The 18,104-nt window shown below is 34.5% G+C and overlaps 1 protein-coding gene and 1 non-coding gene across 10 annotated transcripts in view; one reads left to right on the top strand and one right to left on the bottom strand.

Moving 5' to 3' along the window:
* Positions 1-15,396, top strand: part of RALYL (RALY RNA binding protein like) — a 658,122-nt gene extending 642,726 nt beyond the window's left edge. For 3 of the 9 annotated variants that reach the window (XM_076005191.1, XM_076005190.1, XM_020288905.2), the window contains exon 8: positions 10,596-15,390. In XM_076005191.1, coding sequence (XP_075861306.1) covers positions 10,596-10,618 — 23 coding nt within the window. In that variant the 3' untranslated portion in view covers positions 10,619-15,390. Of the gene's footprint in view, positions 1-10,595 lie in introns of all 9 variants that reach the window. The other 6 variants (XM_020288900.2, XM_076005189.1, XM_012774230.3 and 3 more) reach the window with 4 other exon arrangements.
* Positions 8,412-8,515, bottom strand: LOC142872244 (small nucleolar RNA U13). The gene has a single exon (XR_012920458.1). It is a non-coding gene; the product is annotated as a small nucleolar RNA U13 (small nucleolar RNA).
* Positions 15,397-18,104: the final 2,708 nt, after the last annotated feature.

Genomic DNA, 18,104 nt, shown 5'->3' with positions numbered 1-18,104 from the left:
TAACTATGAATTCTACACAAACATTAATGACTTGTCTAAAAATAATTTGAAAATACTCTTTTTAAAATCATGTGCATAGTTTCTTACATCAGTACTTTACACCTTGTTCCTTTGAAATGTATCTCTGTGCCAAAGAATCTATTTTTGTTCGTATAAAATATTTTAATATCATCTACTTTTAAAAATTGTCCTTAACCTTTGCTATGAGAAAAAGAATGTGGATTTAAATAGCTTGAAATGTTATGACATTTATGTGTAAAGTAATAACTGAAAAACAAGGCCCATTTATTCTTAAATTTCACCCAGAATTTTAAATGGTTTCAACATTTAAGATGCATTTTATTTTCTGATCTTCATGGGCATGTTTGATCTCCATATGGACTGAATCTAAACAATAAATAGGATGTTTTTCTTTGAACCATCTCTGTAAACATAAAGAGAGTAACTATATCTGGAAATAAGTGAGGTTGAAAACTTTAGCCAGCAGGAATGACATCAGCAAAATGGCAGGATGGGAAGTCTCAGGCTTTGTCCCCCAATCTCCCAAAAAGTGGAACTAGCAACAATCCATAGACTAGAACATTCTTTTGAAAAGTTCGGCCATATAATTAAAATTTTTGCTCTGTGAGATATGGTATCTTCTTATGGTATATAAAATGATAAAATTGGTTATTTCTTTTTATAACCCAAACAGGTTCAATCAAGATGATTACGTTAAATAGTTAATGACTGTTAGCTATTACTATTACTTTATAGGTAAAGTATAAAAAATACATTGTTTACTTCTATCATACTCTCACAACACAGAACACTTCTGTGACCAAATGTGTGGGGGCTTTTCCCCACACACCAAGAAACATTCAAACTGCATGATCTTCTGCCTGGCAGGACTGGGTGTCATTAGCTGGTTTGAGGTCGAATCCATTTCAAGGCATGTCGTGGTGGTACAGTAATGGTGGGATGGTAAAACATGCAATCCGGTCTTGTACACTGAGTGTTAAACCTACAGTGTTTTGGATGATAGAAGGGACATTCCATTTTCTTACATGCCGGGAAGTAACAGCAGAGCTGACTACTAGAAGGTGGTATTGCTGTTGTAACTGCTGGTTTTGGAGGCAGTATTGGAATTCTTCCACTCATATGAATAAAAGGACAATCTGGTTTAGTACACTTTGCATCATATGGACCATATCCACCCAGTGGATACCAAGTGGGTGTCCTGTAGTTCAATTCAATTCACACTACCTACTTGTAGGTAGCATCAGAACCCACAGGTTAAGGATTCAATCCCACAAGACTTCCTCCACCCATTTCAGATTCTAATGCAAGTCCCAGGTTGTTACCTATGCTTCTTTTTTTTTCCATATTAGCAGCACTTTATTTTTTTTATTACAAAATTTTTATAGGGGTACAAACATTTGGGTTACATCTAAGCATTTGCACCACCCAAGTCAGAGCCACAAGTGTGCCCCTCCCAGACCATTACCTGTGCTTCCGGCCTACTGGATATAAATCAAAGTTCCCATGAACCTGCTCCTTCAGTTCAATAATTTGCTAGGATAGCTCACAGAATTCAGGGCTTATGTTTACCGGTTTATAATAAAGCACATTATGAAAGGTACATATGAACAGCCAGATAAAGAGGAGCATAGGGTGAGGTCTGCAAGGGTTTCAAGCACAGGAGCCTCAGTCCCAGTGGAGTTGGGCTGTGCCATCCTCCCAGCACACAGATGCTTTCCCCAAGTGGGAAGCTCAGCAAATCTCTTGTTCAGGAATTTCATAGAGTGTAGTTTCCAGCCCCATCACCTTCCTAGAGGTCAGTGGAGCTGAAAGTTCCAAGCCTCTAATCACCTGATCTTTCTGGTGACCAACTCCAACTTGAGGCTATCTAGGGACCCCACACTAAGGCACCGCATTAGCATAGACTCAGGTGAGCTCAATGGGCTTGTTATCAATAACAAAACACATTTCCATCCCTTAGGAAATTCCAAGGGGTTTATGAGCTCTGTACAAAAACCCAATATTATAGCAAAAGATGCTCCTATCACCTTTATCACTCAGGAAATTACAAGAGATTTAGATGCTCTGTGCTAAGAACCAGGGAATAAGAACAAAAATATATATTTCCTATTATGCAGGAGAAACAAAAATGACACAGAAATCCATTTCCAAAAAATATTGTCCATCATCCTCTAAAAATAGGTTGATAATGTTTATTTAAAGTTTATTAAAGCTGTGTGCACATATATAAGTAAATATTTGCAATTCTTCTTCGTGACCCAGAATCTAATTCCCTGTGCTCTTTCACTTGCCTACATTGTTAGAAGAATAAAAATGATCTGCAAAACAGTACAGCGCAGATACCCAAGGGTGGCTGGCTTGCCCAGCCAGCCCCCTAACACTCATCTGCCAAAACTCTATTAATCAAAATACAGTCCCAAGGCCCAAATGAACAAAGTCTGTTTAAAAATGGCTCCCACCAAGGACCCACATTTTCAGCCTAAGGTTTGTTGGGAGAGCATGTTATCGCTGACCTTCACACATGGGTCATTTGTTCTGTGATGTTTATTTCAGATCAAACATTTATTTGTGGCCCTCAAGTAAGGGCAGAATAATGTGATTCTGAGATGGATTTATTTTATCACTTTTAATAGGATTGTGGTCAAGTGACTTTCTTTCCTTGTGCCTCAGACTTTCCATTGAGTATTTGTAAAATGCAGTAGAAATAATTTATAGTTTGGGATGTACGGTACAGTTGTAGGATACAATGTAAGATATTCATATGTGTTTGTGCCAAGTAATACCATACATTATTTATTGATCAACTAATGCCAGGTGTAGATGATACAACAGAAAGCTAGGCAGACACAGTGCCCTTTCTTGTCAGCAAAACACAGTCTAGCATTCATGAGTCTCAGGGATTACCAAAGTCAATTTCCAATGAACAGATGATGTTATAGCATTCTGTTCAGGTCCACAAAGTGTGATTTACCAGAGAAAATAGAGTATAAAGGCAAAAACCTTCAAATAAAGTTTGTTTTCTGATTTGGGAACAGATTTGTTTATAGACATCTAGAAGAGAACTCAGTTTATATTGAATTATTTCAATAATTTATTAAATTAAAATGTTAAAATGCCCTCAGGTTTTATTTATCTCAATCCATACCAGTATAATCATATAACAAATACTGTTTCTAAATTCTCTATTCTCATATAATGAAAAAAGGAAAACAGAGGTAAGTGAGCTATTATACAAAACCTACTTTAAAAAGTAACTTGCAGAGGATATGACATGATCAGTCCATATATAAGATAGATAAAGCCCAATTTTCAATATCTTCTATATATGTTATAATTCTGGAAATTCTTTTATAATCATGGTAATTTAAGGTACTACAAGACTCTGAAATATCTTCTAAATCATCTGGGATTCTATTATATCCTGCATAATTTCAGTGTTAAGGTATTTTGGTAATATTCCAAAGCTTTAAGACTTAACATTTTTTTAAATTAACTAAGTTTCCTGAAAATACTGATAAAAAATTTATAATACAGTAATAGCATAAGTATTTTTTCACCTTACTATTTCACTCACCTCAGATTAATTTTACTCAGTTTTAAAATTGAAATTATTTTATTATTTTCTAATTTTTTGAATGGTATATACAATACAATTAATTTAATTTAATTTAATTAATTGTTAAAAAACCATGACAACATTTCCCCCAGCTATTCAGAATGATCATTTCAAAGGGCTTTTAAAATTATACCTCTAACGCAGTCAATTCTATATCATATTTTTCTGTTAGATATGAAATGATTTTTTAAATATTTCCACCTACAGTGCTAAAATTAATTCCCCAAGGACCTATAGAAAGCAGTCAAACATGTGAAATTTTGATGTTCATAATAATCTTAGCATTAATCAGCATTTGGCTTTTCTCATTGTGATTAACTTAAGCAAGTTAAAGTACAGTCCTAAAATTATTATTGTTATTTCCAGCATTGAGAGTAACTACTGGTTGTTAAGACAGTATATAATTAGTATGAAAAATTAGGAATCGATGCATGATCAAACATAAATCATGTACCAAATAAAACTATTATAATTTATCAATTCAATTAGTTAAATAAAATATAAAATTGTCAGTGATCCCAAAACACAATTATCATTCTCTTCAGAAAATGTCAGAGCATAGTTTGGAAAAAAATAAGAGAAATGTTACTGTGTATGTAACAGAACATCCATGTTCTGGTAAATCACATAATTTAGCAATGTGATTCTATTTTTTTTCAGTATTAAATTAATTGAATTTTACACAGACATTTTAAATAAAATTATGTAGCCCACGCTAGATAATTTTACTCTAAAGTTAATTTTTTTTCTTAATCAAATGTAGTCTTATAACATTAAAGATCTTTTTTAGACAATTGCTAAAAGCAAGTTTTTAATTAAAATGGTTTTGAATTAGCTCAAAACAAGACCAAAAAGAAGTGGGCAGATCTGGTACAAATAAGGGAAAAGCAGGTTTGGAAGGTTATGTGCACGTCCTGGTATGTTCCCAGTAATTCCATCCCTTTTCTCCCACTCATTGTAAGGGCACCAGTGTATTTTCACATTCCAGTTAAGATCATCTGTGCTAAAATTAGGGGTGTACCCAGTTGCCTCCCTATTGTGCTTCTTTCCACTGTTGGGCAGAACAGAATGTTAGGGAAAGCTCTAGTCTGGGTTTGATGTAGGCAAGACACTCGCTCCTGAGTCTAGAATTAATAACTAATATGAAGATGATTCTCGCCCAACAAACTACTTCACTGGTTTGTTACGAAAATCCAATGAGACTATACATATGGACTATTTATAAACTTCCACACACTATACAAATAAGCATTATTATGATGATTGTGATCCACACCCATAGGCTTAGCCCAGTTCCAGATTCTAATAACCCAGGTGCAACCTCTAATAATAGACATTGTGTTATCTCTCTTTGTAGCAAATTAAGGAAGCCTTAGCTAAGTAATTCATATGTCTCCGACTTTAAAACATTCTTGCTGTAAACTTATTACATGTCCTAGAATTATTCTAATACCTGGATCCTGCTTTATTCCCGGGAACAAACGTGTTTGTTCACAAAAAATAAAGTAATGAATGTCTTATACTTCAGATTCCTGTCTTAACGTTCTATCTAAAACCAATCCACCTCCCCCTGGAGTTGGTCTCTGTCTTCCTGTCTCTTGCCATCTATTGCCATTGAAGTATCAGATACTTCAATACCTCTCAAAGTCTGCCTGGCTGCCTGGCACCATACTCTGTAGGTTTTCTAACCATGATTATCTATAGACGGAGCAAGCTGCCTTGTGAGGAAAAGAGTTCTCTCTTGAGGTAATCAAGACAAAACTACATACTTATCAGCCATAATCACTGTGAAAGGCACTGCTGCTTTGGTTGGGAGGTGAGACTATATCACTCTACAATCCGACATCACCTGCTTAACCATTCTACTCCTGTGGTTTTCTGATGCTTCTGAAGTTACGATGGAGAATACAGATACATGATCCCTTGTATCTTACCACACTAAAAAATTATCGCTATAATCAGTCCAAAATAAAAGACACTATTTGCATCTTATTTGACAATTATTTGTGATTTCAATTAAGTGAAACATACTCCCCAAACACAAATGATCTGTGTGTCTACATGTTGAAACTATTACTGCACTAATGTCTTTGTTAAATATAGCAGTAATTAGAGGAACTGATGTCATTAACTCTGAAAAAGATGGGTTTTTTTAAATATAGCATATGGTAAGCCATGTCCCAATCCAAGTATCTATAAAAGATATCATAGTTCTAATTATAATTTTATGTTAGCATATTATGTTCAGTTCAATATCAAAATCTCTTTATATTGTATCTATAAATTAATCTCATACACTAAACTAAAACATGAATGATGCAAAAGTTTGACAGTGTCTTTGTAATATTTATAGGAAGATAGTTTATTTGGATTCAGTAAATTTAGTCAATTCTCAAAGACCTAGAAACCTTCTACCTCTCTTAAGTGACATTGCATAGTCTCTTTTCTGATTATTTGAGTCTTATATCCAAGGTTCTCATGGGTTACTACAATTTTTTTCTCTTGTGTTTCCTGACTCACCCTCCTGTGCCCTAAATGACCATCATCTGAGGCACAGAGACTATTCAGCCTCCAAGAACTACATAATTGAGCAGTTGCCTTCGTTTGTAGCCATTCCAATACGTTACTGCCTCTTTCAGTTTTCATTCCATTAACGTTTTTGTGATGTGATTCTTTTGGCCAAAAAGTATGATATAATTTTGTCCCAGAGAGTTTTTTTAATAGAAGGCAAGTTTTAACTTACAATGAACAGTAGATGCTTGGAATTTGTTTGTTACTAAAAAATTAGAATTGAATTGTATCTTATTTATAATGAGGGATCATAAAAGCTAAATATATTCACATTGTCCATAAATAGTGAGTGGCTGAACAATTACTCAAGATATGTGATCAATGACGGCAACAAATACAGATAATTCTTGTTCATAAGATTTCACTTTTCTATAAAATATTATGTGGACTGTTTTAGCCACATAGTTTCTTTCACCTTTTTTGCATTTGCTACCTAAATATACAGATTATCTAGATTTCTCTAATTTCTTATTAGTTATAAATCCCAATTAGGAAAAAAAAATAACAGAAGCTTTTCTACTACTAAAGAAGTCACAAGACATTTAAAAGTATGATTTTTTTAGTACAGCTGTAAATAAGGTGTATTTATTTTATATATTGCTGTACTTATTTTATTTCAAACAGACTAATGTGTGAGGTCTAAAATTAAATATGCTTGCCCTATAGATTAATACTATCCTTTTCATCTTTGTCAAAAAGAAGTAAATTGCTTGGTTCAATACGATCCAGTCCCATTTGAGTAGCTCTCTTTGTTGTGTTTCAGAAATGGGAGAGATTGAGAGTTGAAAAAGCATTCATCATCAGGAGAATTTGTTTTAAAAGCACCCAAGCTCCCATGTAGCCAGTAGATAAATTACCCACTATTCAAGAGAAGGAGAGCACAATTAGTTTTACTGTATACCGAACCAATCAGCTCCTTAAGTGACTTTCTTGACAAAAAGGTAGCAAGAACGATGTCATTTGTCCCCCTTCTCCCAGGCCATTGCAAGCCAACAGCAAGTCTTTGCTCAGACTGTGAGTTCTATGAAAAGCTTTGTAAATATGTTTTGCCATTGTTTTTAGATAAAGAGAATCATATTCGTGACTTGTATCCATATAGTTAGTCATACCTACTTCAGAATGCAAAGTTAATGAAGCTTTTGTTTCATACCAGTGACAGGCAAATGCTTTGAAGCCTTATGGCAAGAAGCAAGACTTCAATAAATTATTTTTAAACCTACCTTTCTTCTTCCTAGGATAATTATTTTTACGTAATCATTTACAATTAAGGAGGAAAGGAAGGGGTAAGAAAAAATTGTGCTGGGTGTAATGAAATATTAAACCTGCAGGTTGTTTTTTTCTTCTTAATAAAGTGAATAGTTGCCAATCAACCATTATCTTTTTTGAGACATGCAGGATGGTGTAAGAATATACAAAATTAATGTAATCTGCCAGGACTTAACCTGGGAAATATGACAATTAGTAAATTTTACATACCTAGCTGCTACAAATTATGGAAATGAATTCAGCATTTTCCATTTATAATAAGAAAGCAATCAATGGAGGCCTTGAAGAAAAGGGTGCAATTGCAATCACATAAATAGCCTTATTTCCTTCCTGCGCACAAGTGCTATCAATCAAAACTCAAAAATTGCAACACATTATTTTTATATATCAGTATCAGTATATAGGTCAATTTCATTTTATTTCTTAAATTATTCTCATATTGATAATTGATAACTTTTGGTATGGGTTATATACAAAACTTTCTTTATACTATGCAAAAAAGTGGCATGCTTATTTTGTACAATAAGTTCAAAACTTTGTGCTTTAAAGACTATTTGACTCTTCCCGCACACATAAACACAGCCTGGAACTACACGAGGAACACATTTCAACAATGTTTTCATTTTTAGAAAGGCATATATGTGTAATAGGTATAGAGTATAGATTGAGTAAGGAGAAAAAGAAGGAGAAAATGAAAGAGGGAGTAGGGGAGAGAAACGAAAAGAGAGAGAAAGAAATAACAGTATCAAAATGTACTTGTGCCTTACTCATACTCATGGAAGTTCTCTTCCTAGGAATATAAGGCTCTTTTAATGCTTTTGACTGTAGAAAAGACTATTAAGAGTGTATATTTTATTTATATTTAGTTAAGTTCTCTTTATTAAAAGTTTTTTTCCTTTTTTTTCTTTTCTTTTTGTTTCTTTCTTTTTTGTCTTCATGTCAGACATGTAATGTGCTCACATGATAACAAAGTTTGAGGGAGGCGTATCTCACACATGAACATGAAAACCCAATCATCACACTTAAGAACTATGAAAGGATCTGATTTATTAAAGTTTTAAAATAAGAAGGTTAGGCATTTATTATTAGGATTATATTTCTAAGTATAGCAAGTTTTACAAAGTACTGCTCAGAGTCCTTTGATTGTCTCAGATTAGTTAATTAAATGTGCTCAAATGTTGTAAATGGATTTGTAAATTTACTAATATACTTTCTTAGGGTGGGAGCTTGTACCGTGGATGAGAAAGAATTTTCAACTCAAAGATTAGTATAGGTTTTGAAGCAAGAAGTTTATTTAACTTTCCAAGAGAGGAAAGGGAACAGCATGAGAGAAAGAAGTACCATCCCCAAGGATAAGCAGCTTGGGCTTTTATTGGGGTTATAAAGGATAAAAAAAAAAAAAGTAGCTGCTGCAAAATGCTAACAGGAGGCTGCTGTGTTTGTTCTTTCTCTCTGCTAGTTTGGCTTTATCCCTCTCCTCAGAATGTGATCTGGCAGACGTGGGGGAGGGCTGTGTCCTTTCTTTCTGCTCAGTACTCTTCCCAAGTTCTATTGAAACAAACTCTTAAAGACAAGTTAAGCCACAGGTGGTTAAGTAAACAAAGGGGCATTATATGCAGAAATTTTTTTTCTCCCTTAGATGGTTCACTAACAATGTCATCCTTTCATATTTGATATCTTGTTCTTAAGTACTTCATTTGTCTGGTTTAACAGGAAAAGTCTTTCTGAGAATGAAAAATTTCTTAAAATCAAACAAATTAAATGTATCATTATGCAGGCCCAATGTTTTCTTAGACTTTTCAATATCATGCACAAACAAAGTAAGATTTCAAATCATAAAACTGAAATCCTATATCGCAATCAATTTTTTAATTATATATTCTAAACTAAAAGCACAAAACTGTCACTTTAGTAAGCTAAGTGCTTTTGAATAACAAAAGAACTTAAAGCACCAAATTTTCATAGATTTTTTTCTTAAAACAAAAATATTACTACTATGGTTTTTCTTCTTTTAAATATTTTATATTTATTTTAAGTCTTCTTAGAATTAAAAAGTATACTCACTAAAGAGAACAGTACCCCTGTTAACTGAAATTATTTAAATGTATTTATTCATGCACATGAAATATGCCAAGCATGAAGAAAGAGAAATTACCACCCAGGTTTACTGAGTTCCTTTTAGTCAGGAATCCTGGCCAGGCATGAGATCTGGGCTGTAGACATCCAGGGCCATCCTCACCACCTACCTGCCATATTCAGTCTCTCATACTCTTTATATCATGGATTTCAAAACTTTAATAAAAGGTCAAGTTACCTAATTCTTTGGCTATTCATAGGAAATTAAAATGTCTCAGCAACATAGCTTTTCTAAGTACAAAGACCTTTGAAATTGATGAGATGACAATAGGTGTAATTATATTTTCTATCTAAATATAAGGGTCTGGAACGTGATAGAAGCCTAATATAAACAAATGAGTTTTCCTGTTGGTAGACTCCTGCATTATTTTATCTTCATAGTCATATTCATATTTCTCTTCTCAATTCAATTCTTCAGCCAATTGAATTTTGTCTCATATATGATGTTTCAGACTCATGATAGCACCATGAAATCTTCCACGTTTCTGACTTACTTCTTTTACAACTACAATTGTGTAACTCTGGTCAGATATGTATTGGTTTTTTTCTCCTAACCCAGATGCACAAGGCTTAGGACTGAACTGTTCAAAGCCTCTTAGAGGGAGAAAAGTATCCTAGGCTTGCTCTTGTTAGGAGCAGCAAAGATTCATGAGCAATTTAAATCTCTTTACTAGGCTAGGACTTCAGGTGGTGCCCCTCTGACTTGGACAAGAGCTCAAGTTGAAAAATAATTGCTGATCTCTGGCACTGAATTAGCTAGATTAAAAAACATCATAGCATGCTATAAATGGAAATAATTTTAGAGTTGCCTAGAACAAAGGATTTAAGAACCTACCATCAAAAATATTTGTCCTAAATGTCTAACACTTCCTTTATCCTTTTCCTGATTTAACCTTAAAATCTAACTTACATGTAGCATACCTATGCTATGAACAATGGAAACACAAATCTCTGTTATTTTAAAATATTTTCTTTCTTTTCTCAGTTTCTACAGATAAAGTGATCTGAAGTAATGCGTGATGCCGCAAAGCTGAAATGAGAAACTGTGACAACCCCCAGAAATGTGAAAGGAGGTTTCTTGTTGGATAGCAGCATCTTTGGTTCAATTTATATAAAAACCCAAATAAATAAAATGGACAGTATTGCTAAATTTTAGAAATTCCATTTCTTCTATGTTCTAAGCTGTACAACTGTCAGGTTTTTATGATTTAAATTGTAAATGTGTTTTCCCCTTTGCTAATTATGTTTTTTTTTTAAGTCTTAAAATGTGAAAGACATTTATGAATGGTAAGGGAGACACTATATACAAATGTATATTTGTAAAAGCTATTTTTATGATTAGCATGTTTCACTGTTGATCATATATGAAGTCAGGTGATACTGCAGTTCTATGTTTAAAGCTTATTTCCAACAATGTCATGTAAGAGAAGACACATCTTATGCTAGTTTTTATAATTTATTTTTAATTTATAGTTTAAAGTATTTCAGATCGTAAGGGTAAAATATTTGAAAGAGTTATATTTCTGCCCTCTATAAGCACCATTTTTATTAATAAAGAATGCAAATATTGCAGATATGTTATAATAGTTAAAGGACTGCTGGTTTTACCTGTGATTAAGATGAGCATGCTCCACTCTACTGAACTAAAGTGATCCAATTATTACCTAATACTTCAGTCTGGGTCGGAGATTCCTTGGACAAGTTTTAATGGTCTTATAGGTGAGAACTAGATTGCCAAGGAAATGATTGTCTTGTCTTTGGATCCAAAAGTTTAACTTAGTGCATACATCACTTCATTTCCTCTCCTATTCCTGGGAATTCTCCACTCCCAAGTATTGCAAGTGTTTTCCAGATGCTCTTAGCTGTTGTCTTGTGCTGTGGAAATGGAGAAACCATCTTCACAGACTGTAGGAGAATTCAGCATATAATTTCTTAATAAATACTGTTTCTTTTAAAAACGAAGTTGGTGGTATCTTTCCTTTGGAGTACACTTAGTTTTAATATGCAATTTGAACTTTTTCACAGTAGTGTCACAAAATCCATACAATAATGAAAGTAGCATAACTTTACTACAGTGTATATTATATGTTCTACATGCCCACACTTTTCCCAAAGAAAACTATATTCTGCAACATATTTATTTGCCATATAAAAGAAAGCCAGATGGCCTTTCATTCTTGACAAAAGTAACACTCCAGTTTACATTTCCAGAAGGTTATAGTTTTCCTCCAAATACAGAATTTTAAGAAAATGTTTCAGTATAGAAAACAAAACTACTTCATCAGGAGGTATTAATATTTATGTTCTGCCAGATTAAAAGTCTGTAGCTAAATGACTGCAAGCTCCTCATTAAAGAGCAGAGAGACATGTAAATGTCACCAAGAACACTTAGTGGGATAAAGGCCTCCCTCCTTCAAAGAAATTGAGGAGAGTCTAAAATCACCTTGGTAAGTTTTCCCTGAATTTTCTATTTAATTTCTTTAAGGTAATTTATCCTATCTCTGTCTTTCAAATATAAGCTAATGAAAAATCATACAATTTCATCCAACAAAGTGTATCAAAAACTAAAATTCTGGGAAAAAAAGAATTACAACTCTGTCATTAAAGAAAATAAAATAAATTACATTTTACTGTTTAAAGTCTTTAGAAACTTGCACAATAGAACCTAGGATCTGGATCAAGAATGTACTTCGCTTCTAAGGGAATGCAAAAACTATAGTGTGGTACACTGTCAACTATGTTTCATGGCCATAATGAGTATGAAAGAATTTGTGATTGCCAGTGACTGGACTTTGAAACTGAAAAGAACCTGTATATGGTTCTATATGGGAATAAAACCAGCATAGTGATTTCTTGGATTGCTACCAAATAGATAAATTGGGGGGAATAATCCAATGTTCCAGAAAGAAGTGTTGGAGGAACTGTATATTAGGAAATTATATATGTTAATATTTTTCCCAATTTGTCATTTGTTTGTCCTCAGAGTATTCAATAAATAGTGTTGTATTTATAATCCAACATTATCATAAATTATTGAGAGTATCATACTTTCCCTGATGGTCATTAACTATTCTCAAAACAACATGAATAATTAAAATGTATAAAAAGAATTCTTTGTTATTGGACTTAATTTTCTCCACATAGGCCTTGAAGTATGAAACCATGGGTCTTTCCCTTTATTTATTACTCATTCCTGGTTTAAGAATTTCTTTTGACAACAAAAATGGAACAAAATATATACCAAGTCAACAAAAAGTACAGATAATTGGGGATTATAACCCCTGACAGCTTAGTGTCACAATTTAAAGCTTTGAAGGGCTGAGAAGGGGTGTGTGAACTTCTTCAAACTCCAAATAATGCCAGTCTCATAAAACAATGTCAAGGGGATAAAAGCGGAGGGGCATTACTCACTGCATTCAATTCAAGAAAAATATGGAACATTAGGCCCACTGCTTGAAGTTAGGTAAACTGGTCACTTGGGCAATCTGAAAAGGGAAAACACCAATTTTGCTTCCATCTTCTTCCACAAAAGAATAGTTGGCCAAGCAGAAATGCACAACCAAATGAATTAAGATAGAAATGAAGCAGAAGATAGGCCAAGAAGAAACACTTTTAATTAAGTTAAAAGTTCAGAAGACAGAAGGCACAAATGCAAATTGATAAGAAATATAAATGAGACAACCCTGAAGTTAGCAGACATTCAGTGCAACCCTGCTGATAAGGAGACAGCCATCTCTCAAGTCCTGCTGACCACCAGTCCTGGATTAGCCAGGTTTCCTGATTTTTCAAGAGAAGGTAGACATTCTGAGTTCAAAATCAGATATCCTATTTTGTTTCTTTTGTTTTATTCTAATATGAATCTGAAGGTAAATCAAGGCTTATCTGGTATTTACATCTAGAATTCACTAGTTATAAGATGAACAAACAGAAAATGATAATAATGAGAAACAACCAAGTCAGGATTATCTCTGGTGAGAAAGAGAACTCAGAATAGAATCTGGGAAAGAAAATAGGGGTATTCAACAGCATCTGGCAAAATGTTAAGATTTGATTAACACTCATGTTCATTATATTTCCTCCCCGTTGTTTTCTTGGCTTAAAAGACTTCATAATAATAAAAGCATGCTATTTATTTCTCTATATTTATACATAGAGTTAGATGCACCTATTCATGATATAGAGGTGTGGGTGATATTTGGCATAGTTAGCTACAGAGCATAACTATAGATAAAGGTGGTGATTTAGATCTTAGATCCATTAGCAGTCTGTGAGTTTGGGATCTACCTTTCCTAGAGACATTTAGATTCCTAGAAAACAATATGACCCACAAAAAGAGATGCACTACTCTAATATTCAAAACCATGCTTGCAGAGGAAGAATTTGCAAGTGAGTTTATTTTTTGTTGTTGAAAAACCTTCCTATCAATGCTTGAGATATCTGGAAACTCTCTAGAAATTTAAATATGGTTCAAGAATTTGGGGTGCCTAAACATGAGAAATAGTCTGCATGTTTACTACACCTACAAGGGTCAGATCTATGCCTTCTCTATCTTTACACTCTATACAAATGGCACCTTGGACATGACAGATCATTTCTCCATAGATATTAATTAATTAAATGCAACAGGCTATGTTTGGGCTTTTACCTTATTATAAAAATAACAAAAGCTATAATTTGTTGAACAACTACTATGTGCTAGGCTTTGTGCCAATGACTTCATATATATTATCACTAATGCACATAGGAAAACTACAGGGCAGGTATTGTTTTCCCCAGTGTACTGGTAAAGAAAGCCAATTATTTGTTCATTCATCAATTTTTTATTGAGTACCAACTCTTTGACAATCACTGTTCCTAGCAACAGGGATCTAGCTATAAATAATGAAGGCTGTAATTTCTGCCCTTCAAAAACTTGTACTTTTCTAGGGGATGACATAGAATGAGCCAACAAACATGTAAATGTATAGTATTGCAGGTGATAATGACAATAAACACAGAGGAGAAAACAAAGCAGGAAAGGAAACAAGGACTGATGAGGGTTTAAATGGGTGTTTTAAATAGGCTGGTCACGGAAGTTTCTGTGGCGTTTGGGCAAAGATGGAAGGAGGGGATGGAGTGAGCTGTGTGGCCATTTGTAAGAAAAGTGTCCTGAACACAGGGAACAGCAAGTAAATGCCCTGGAGTAGGAATACACTTGGTGTGTTCAGGAACAGCAAGGAAGGGATGCGGTTGGGTTGGAATAAATGAGGAAGAGAAAAGTAAGAGATGAGGCCAAAGAAAAGCCAGGATTCCAGATCGCAGAGTGTTAGAAGTGATTCAGAATTCATTGGCTTTGATTTTGCATCGAAGGGGAAAGTTTTTGCACAGAAGAATGATATGATCTCACTTAAGGGTTAAAAGAATTATTTGGGCTAAGTGGAGAATAGCCTATAGAAATTGAAAGAATTCAGAAAACCCTAGGTTCTAGGTTGGGAAACCACAACCTGAGCATGGCCTGGACTGGTGATCAGAGCAGAGAAGTGTGTTCGTTAATTCACCAAGTATTTGTAGAGCCCTTCCTCTACTCCACGTGTGTATTTGACAATGGGCATGCAGTCGGGAATACAAACACATTCCCTTATCTCAAAGAGCTTAGTCTGGCGGAAAATATTGGGAAATAGCTAAATAAGGATGGAAAGAATAAAAAAATTTTAAACGATATTACAAATGAAAAAGAACACTGGGCCGGGCATGGTGGCTTACCCTGTAATCCCAGCACTCTGGGAGGATGTGGGGGGAGGAAAGCTTGAGTTCAGGAGTTCAAGACCAGCCTGAGGAAGAGCCAGTCCCCCATCTCTACTAAAAATAGAAAAATTAGCAGGTGGGCACCTGTAGTCTCAGCTACTTGCGAGGCTGAGGCAGGAGAATCACTTGAGCCCAGGAATTTCAGGTTGCTGTGAGCTAGGCTGACGCCACTGCACTCTACTCAGGGCAATAGAGTAAGAACTCAGCCTCAAAAAAAAAAAAAAAACCCCACCATGTGCCAAAGTCCTGCTCCTCACAGCTCTGATGCAAATGGATCAAATGGATCGAGAAGTATTTTTTTAATTACCTTTGCTCAATTGACTGAAACGGAGCGACAGAAGTGCCCGAACAAAGGGCAAGGCTTGGATTCACCACAACTTTTTGCCCTCACTCCATAAACTAGCTGTATATCGAACAAAACAGAGCTCCCCCAAACCCAAGGGAATTCTCTTCCAAGTTAGCCACAGTGAAGGCACATATCTGCATACTCACTGGCTCCTTCGTTTATACAGGGATGGAGACGTTTCAACTCCCAGCACACAAAATGGCAGCCAGTTGCATAGAACAAAACTGACTGCTCATCAACCAGTGCTCCTCCTGATTACAAGATCCTGAATTTGCTCAGGTATCCAATGGCCATGCACTTCTGAGAAGGCTGGGTCCCTCCTTAGCCCCAGGGCTTGGATTTTGAATTTAGGTTAAACCAATGATTCTCCAAATCTGCTTACACAATAAATGGGAACTTGTAAAAACACAGATAACCATAGGCCACTTTCAGATATTCTGATTTAATTGGTTTGTGGTCAGGGTTTTGTTTTGTTTTTGTTTTTAAGTTGCCCAAGTAATTTATATTCTGACAGGGTTGAGAACCACTGACTTAAACCAGTTATGGAAATTCATTCCTCTTACAAATAATTTAGGAATGACCATGTAACACAATTTTTTTCCAACAAGATATGAGGAAGTATCTTCCAGAGAGCTCCTCAGGAAGGTGTTCTTTCTGGTGAAGGAGACTCAGTTAAACTTTTTGGTTCTTTTCTGCCTATATATAAAGCTATGTGAGGATTTGAGAACTGGAACTTCTATAGCCATCTTTTAATTATGAGGAGAGTATCCAGCATATCAAAGATGGTAGAGGAAAAAGATGGAAAACATCTGTCGTAATAATATATTACTATTCCATCCACCAAATGAATAAGCCCTGGAGCCACTCTGCCCCTAGACTTCTTAATATATGAGTTAATAAATATGCCTATTCTTCAAATAATTGTTGTATTTGAGTTGTATCTTTTGTTAATTGCAGATGAAAAAATCCTAAATAATTCGTATAGTTATCTAAGGAAAAAAATAAGTTTATTAGAAGTAGCACATGCTGAAGGAAACAGTTTTTTTCGGGGGATTGTTTGTTTGTTTGTTTAAATTAATATACCCCAATAAAGAGCTAAAGACTCTTTTTCAGATATTCTACCTTGGGCAAAGAACAAAATAGAGAAAAGAGAAATACCTCAGTTAAATCTAACAAAACGAAGCTAGAAATTTTTTTTCCTGTGTCTTACAAACTGTACCAGAAGCTGTGGTAATTAACCTGCCATCGAAGCCTGAATCTTACAAGGGGACATAACCAGTATACAAGCAATGAGAGCCAATCATGAAATTCCATCCACCCTTCTGTTTGCAAATAGAAGACATAATTGTTTGCACTTATAGATATGTGTATAAGCAAGGGAAAAAAACAAAACATAACATATCAAAAACAAACTGCATTATAAGAAAGAAGAAATATTTCACTCAAAATTAGGAGGATGATCAGATCTCTAACAACATATTTTTCATAAAACAGGATCATATTTTAGAAAAAGAAAGGTACAGATAATAAGACCTTAATAAAATTGGAGCAAAGACCCATTACAAAAAGTGCTAGCATACTGTTCAAGAAAGTGTTAAAAAAAATAATAAAATAAGGCTGGGCGTGGTGGCTCATGCCTGTAATCCTAGCTCTCTGGGAGGCCGAGGCAGGCGGATTGCTCGAGGTCAGGAGTTTGAAACCAGCCTGAGCAAGAGTGGGACCCTGTCTCTACTATAAATAGAAAGAAATTAATTGGCCAACTAATATATATAGAAAAAATTAGCCGGGCATGGTGCACATGCCTGTAGTCCCAGCCACTTGGGAGGCTGAGGCAGGAGGATTGCTCGAGCCCGGGAGTTTGAGGTTGCTGTGAGCTACGCTAACGCCATGGCACTCACTCTAGCCTAGGCAACAAAGCGAGACTCTGTCTCAAAAAAACAAAACAAACAAATAATAATAATAATAATAAAATAAAATAAATTTTTTAATTATAAAATAAAAAATAAAAAAAAGAACTGATATAAAGGCAGACATTTGTTGAAAAATAATAACAAATGGAATACACTTAAGGAAACCCAAAGACAAAATAATTAATCAAAAGCAAACTTAATAATTCAGAAAAACAAACAATTTATGTGGAAGATACCTTTAAGAGACTTCCATATGACATAAAGTAAAAGTAAAGAAGTAAACGCAGAAAAAAGATTATATTAAAGATTGAAAGCAGAGAAGTAAGACTCAATATAAGCATCATATTTAATCCTCAGTGTCATAGATTTGTTTAATATAGTTGCTGCCTAGGCATGCATTTTTAAACCTAAGTTATTTGAAACCCAGTTGTACCCCGTGACCTTTGGCCTAGTT

The sequence above is a fragment of the Microcebus murinus genome, chromosome 7 (genome assembly GCF_040939455.1).
Source record: "Microcebus murinus isolate Inina chromosome 7, M.murinus_Inina_mat1.0, whole genome shotgun sequence".
NCBI lineage: Eukaryota > Metazoa > Chordata > Mammalia > Primates > Cheirogaleidae > Microcebus > Microcebus murinus.
The sequence above is the reverse complement of the archived record's forward strand: the minus strand, read 5'-3'. Positions and strand labels throughout refer to the sequence as shown.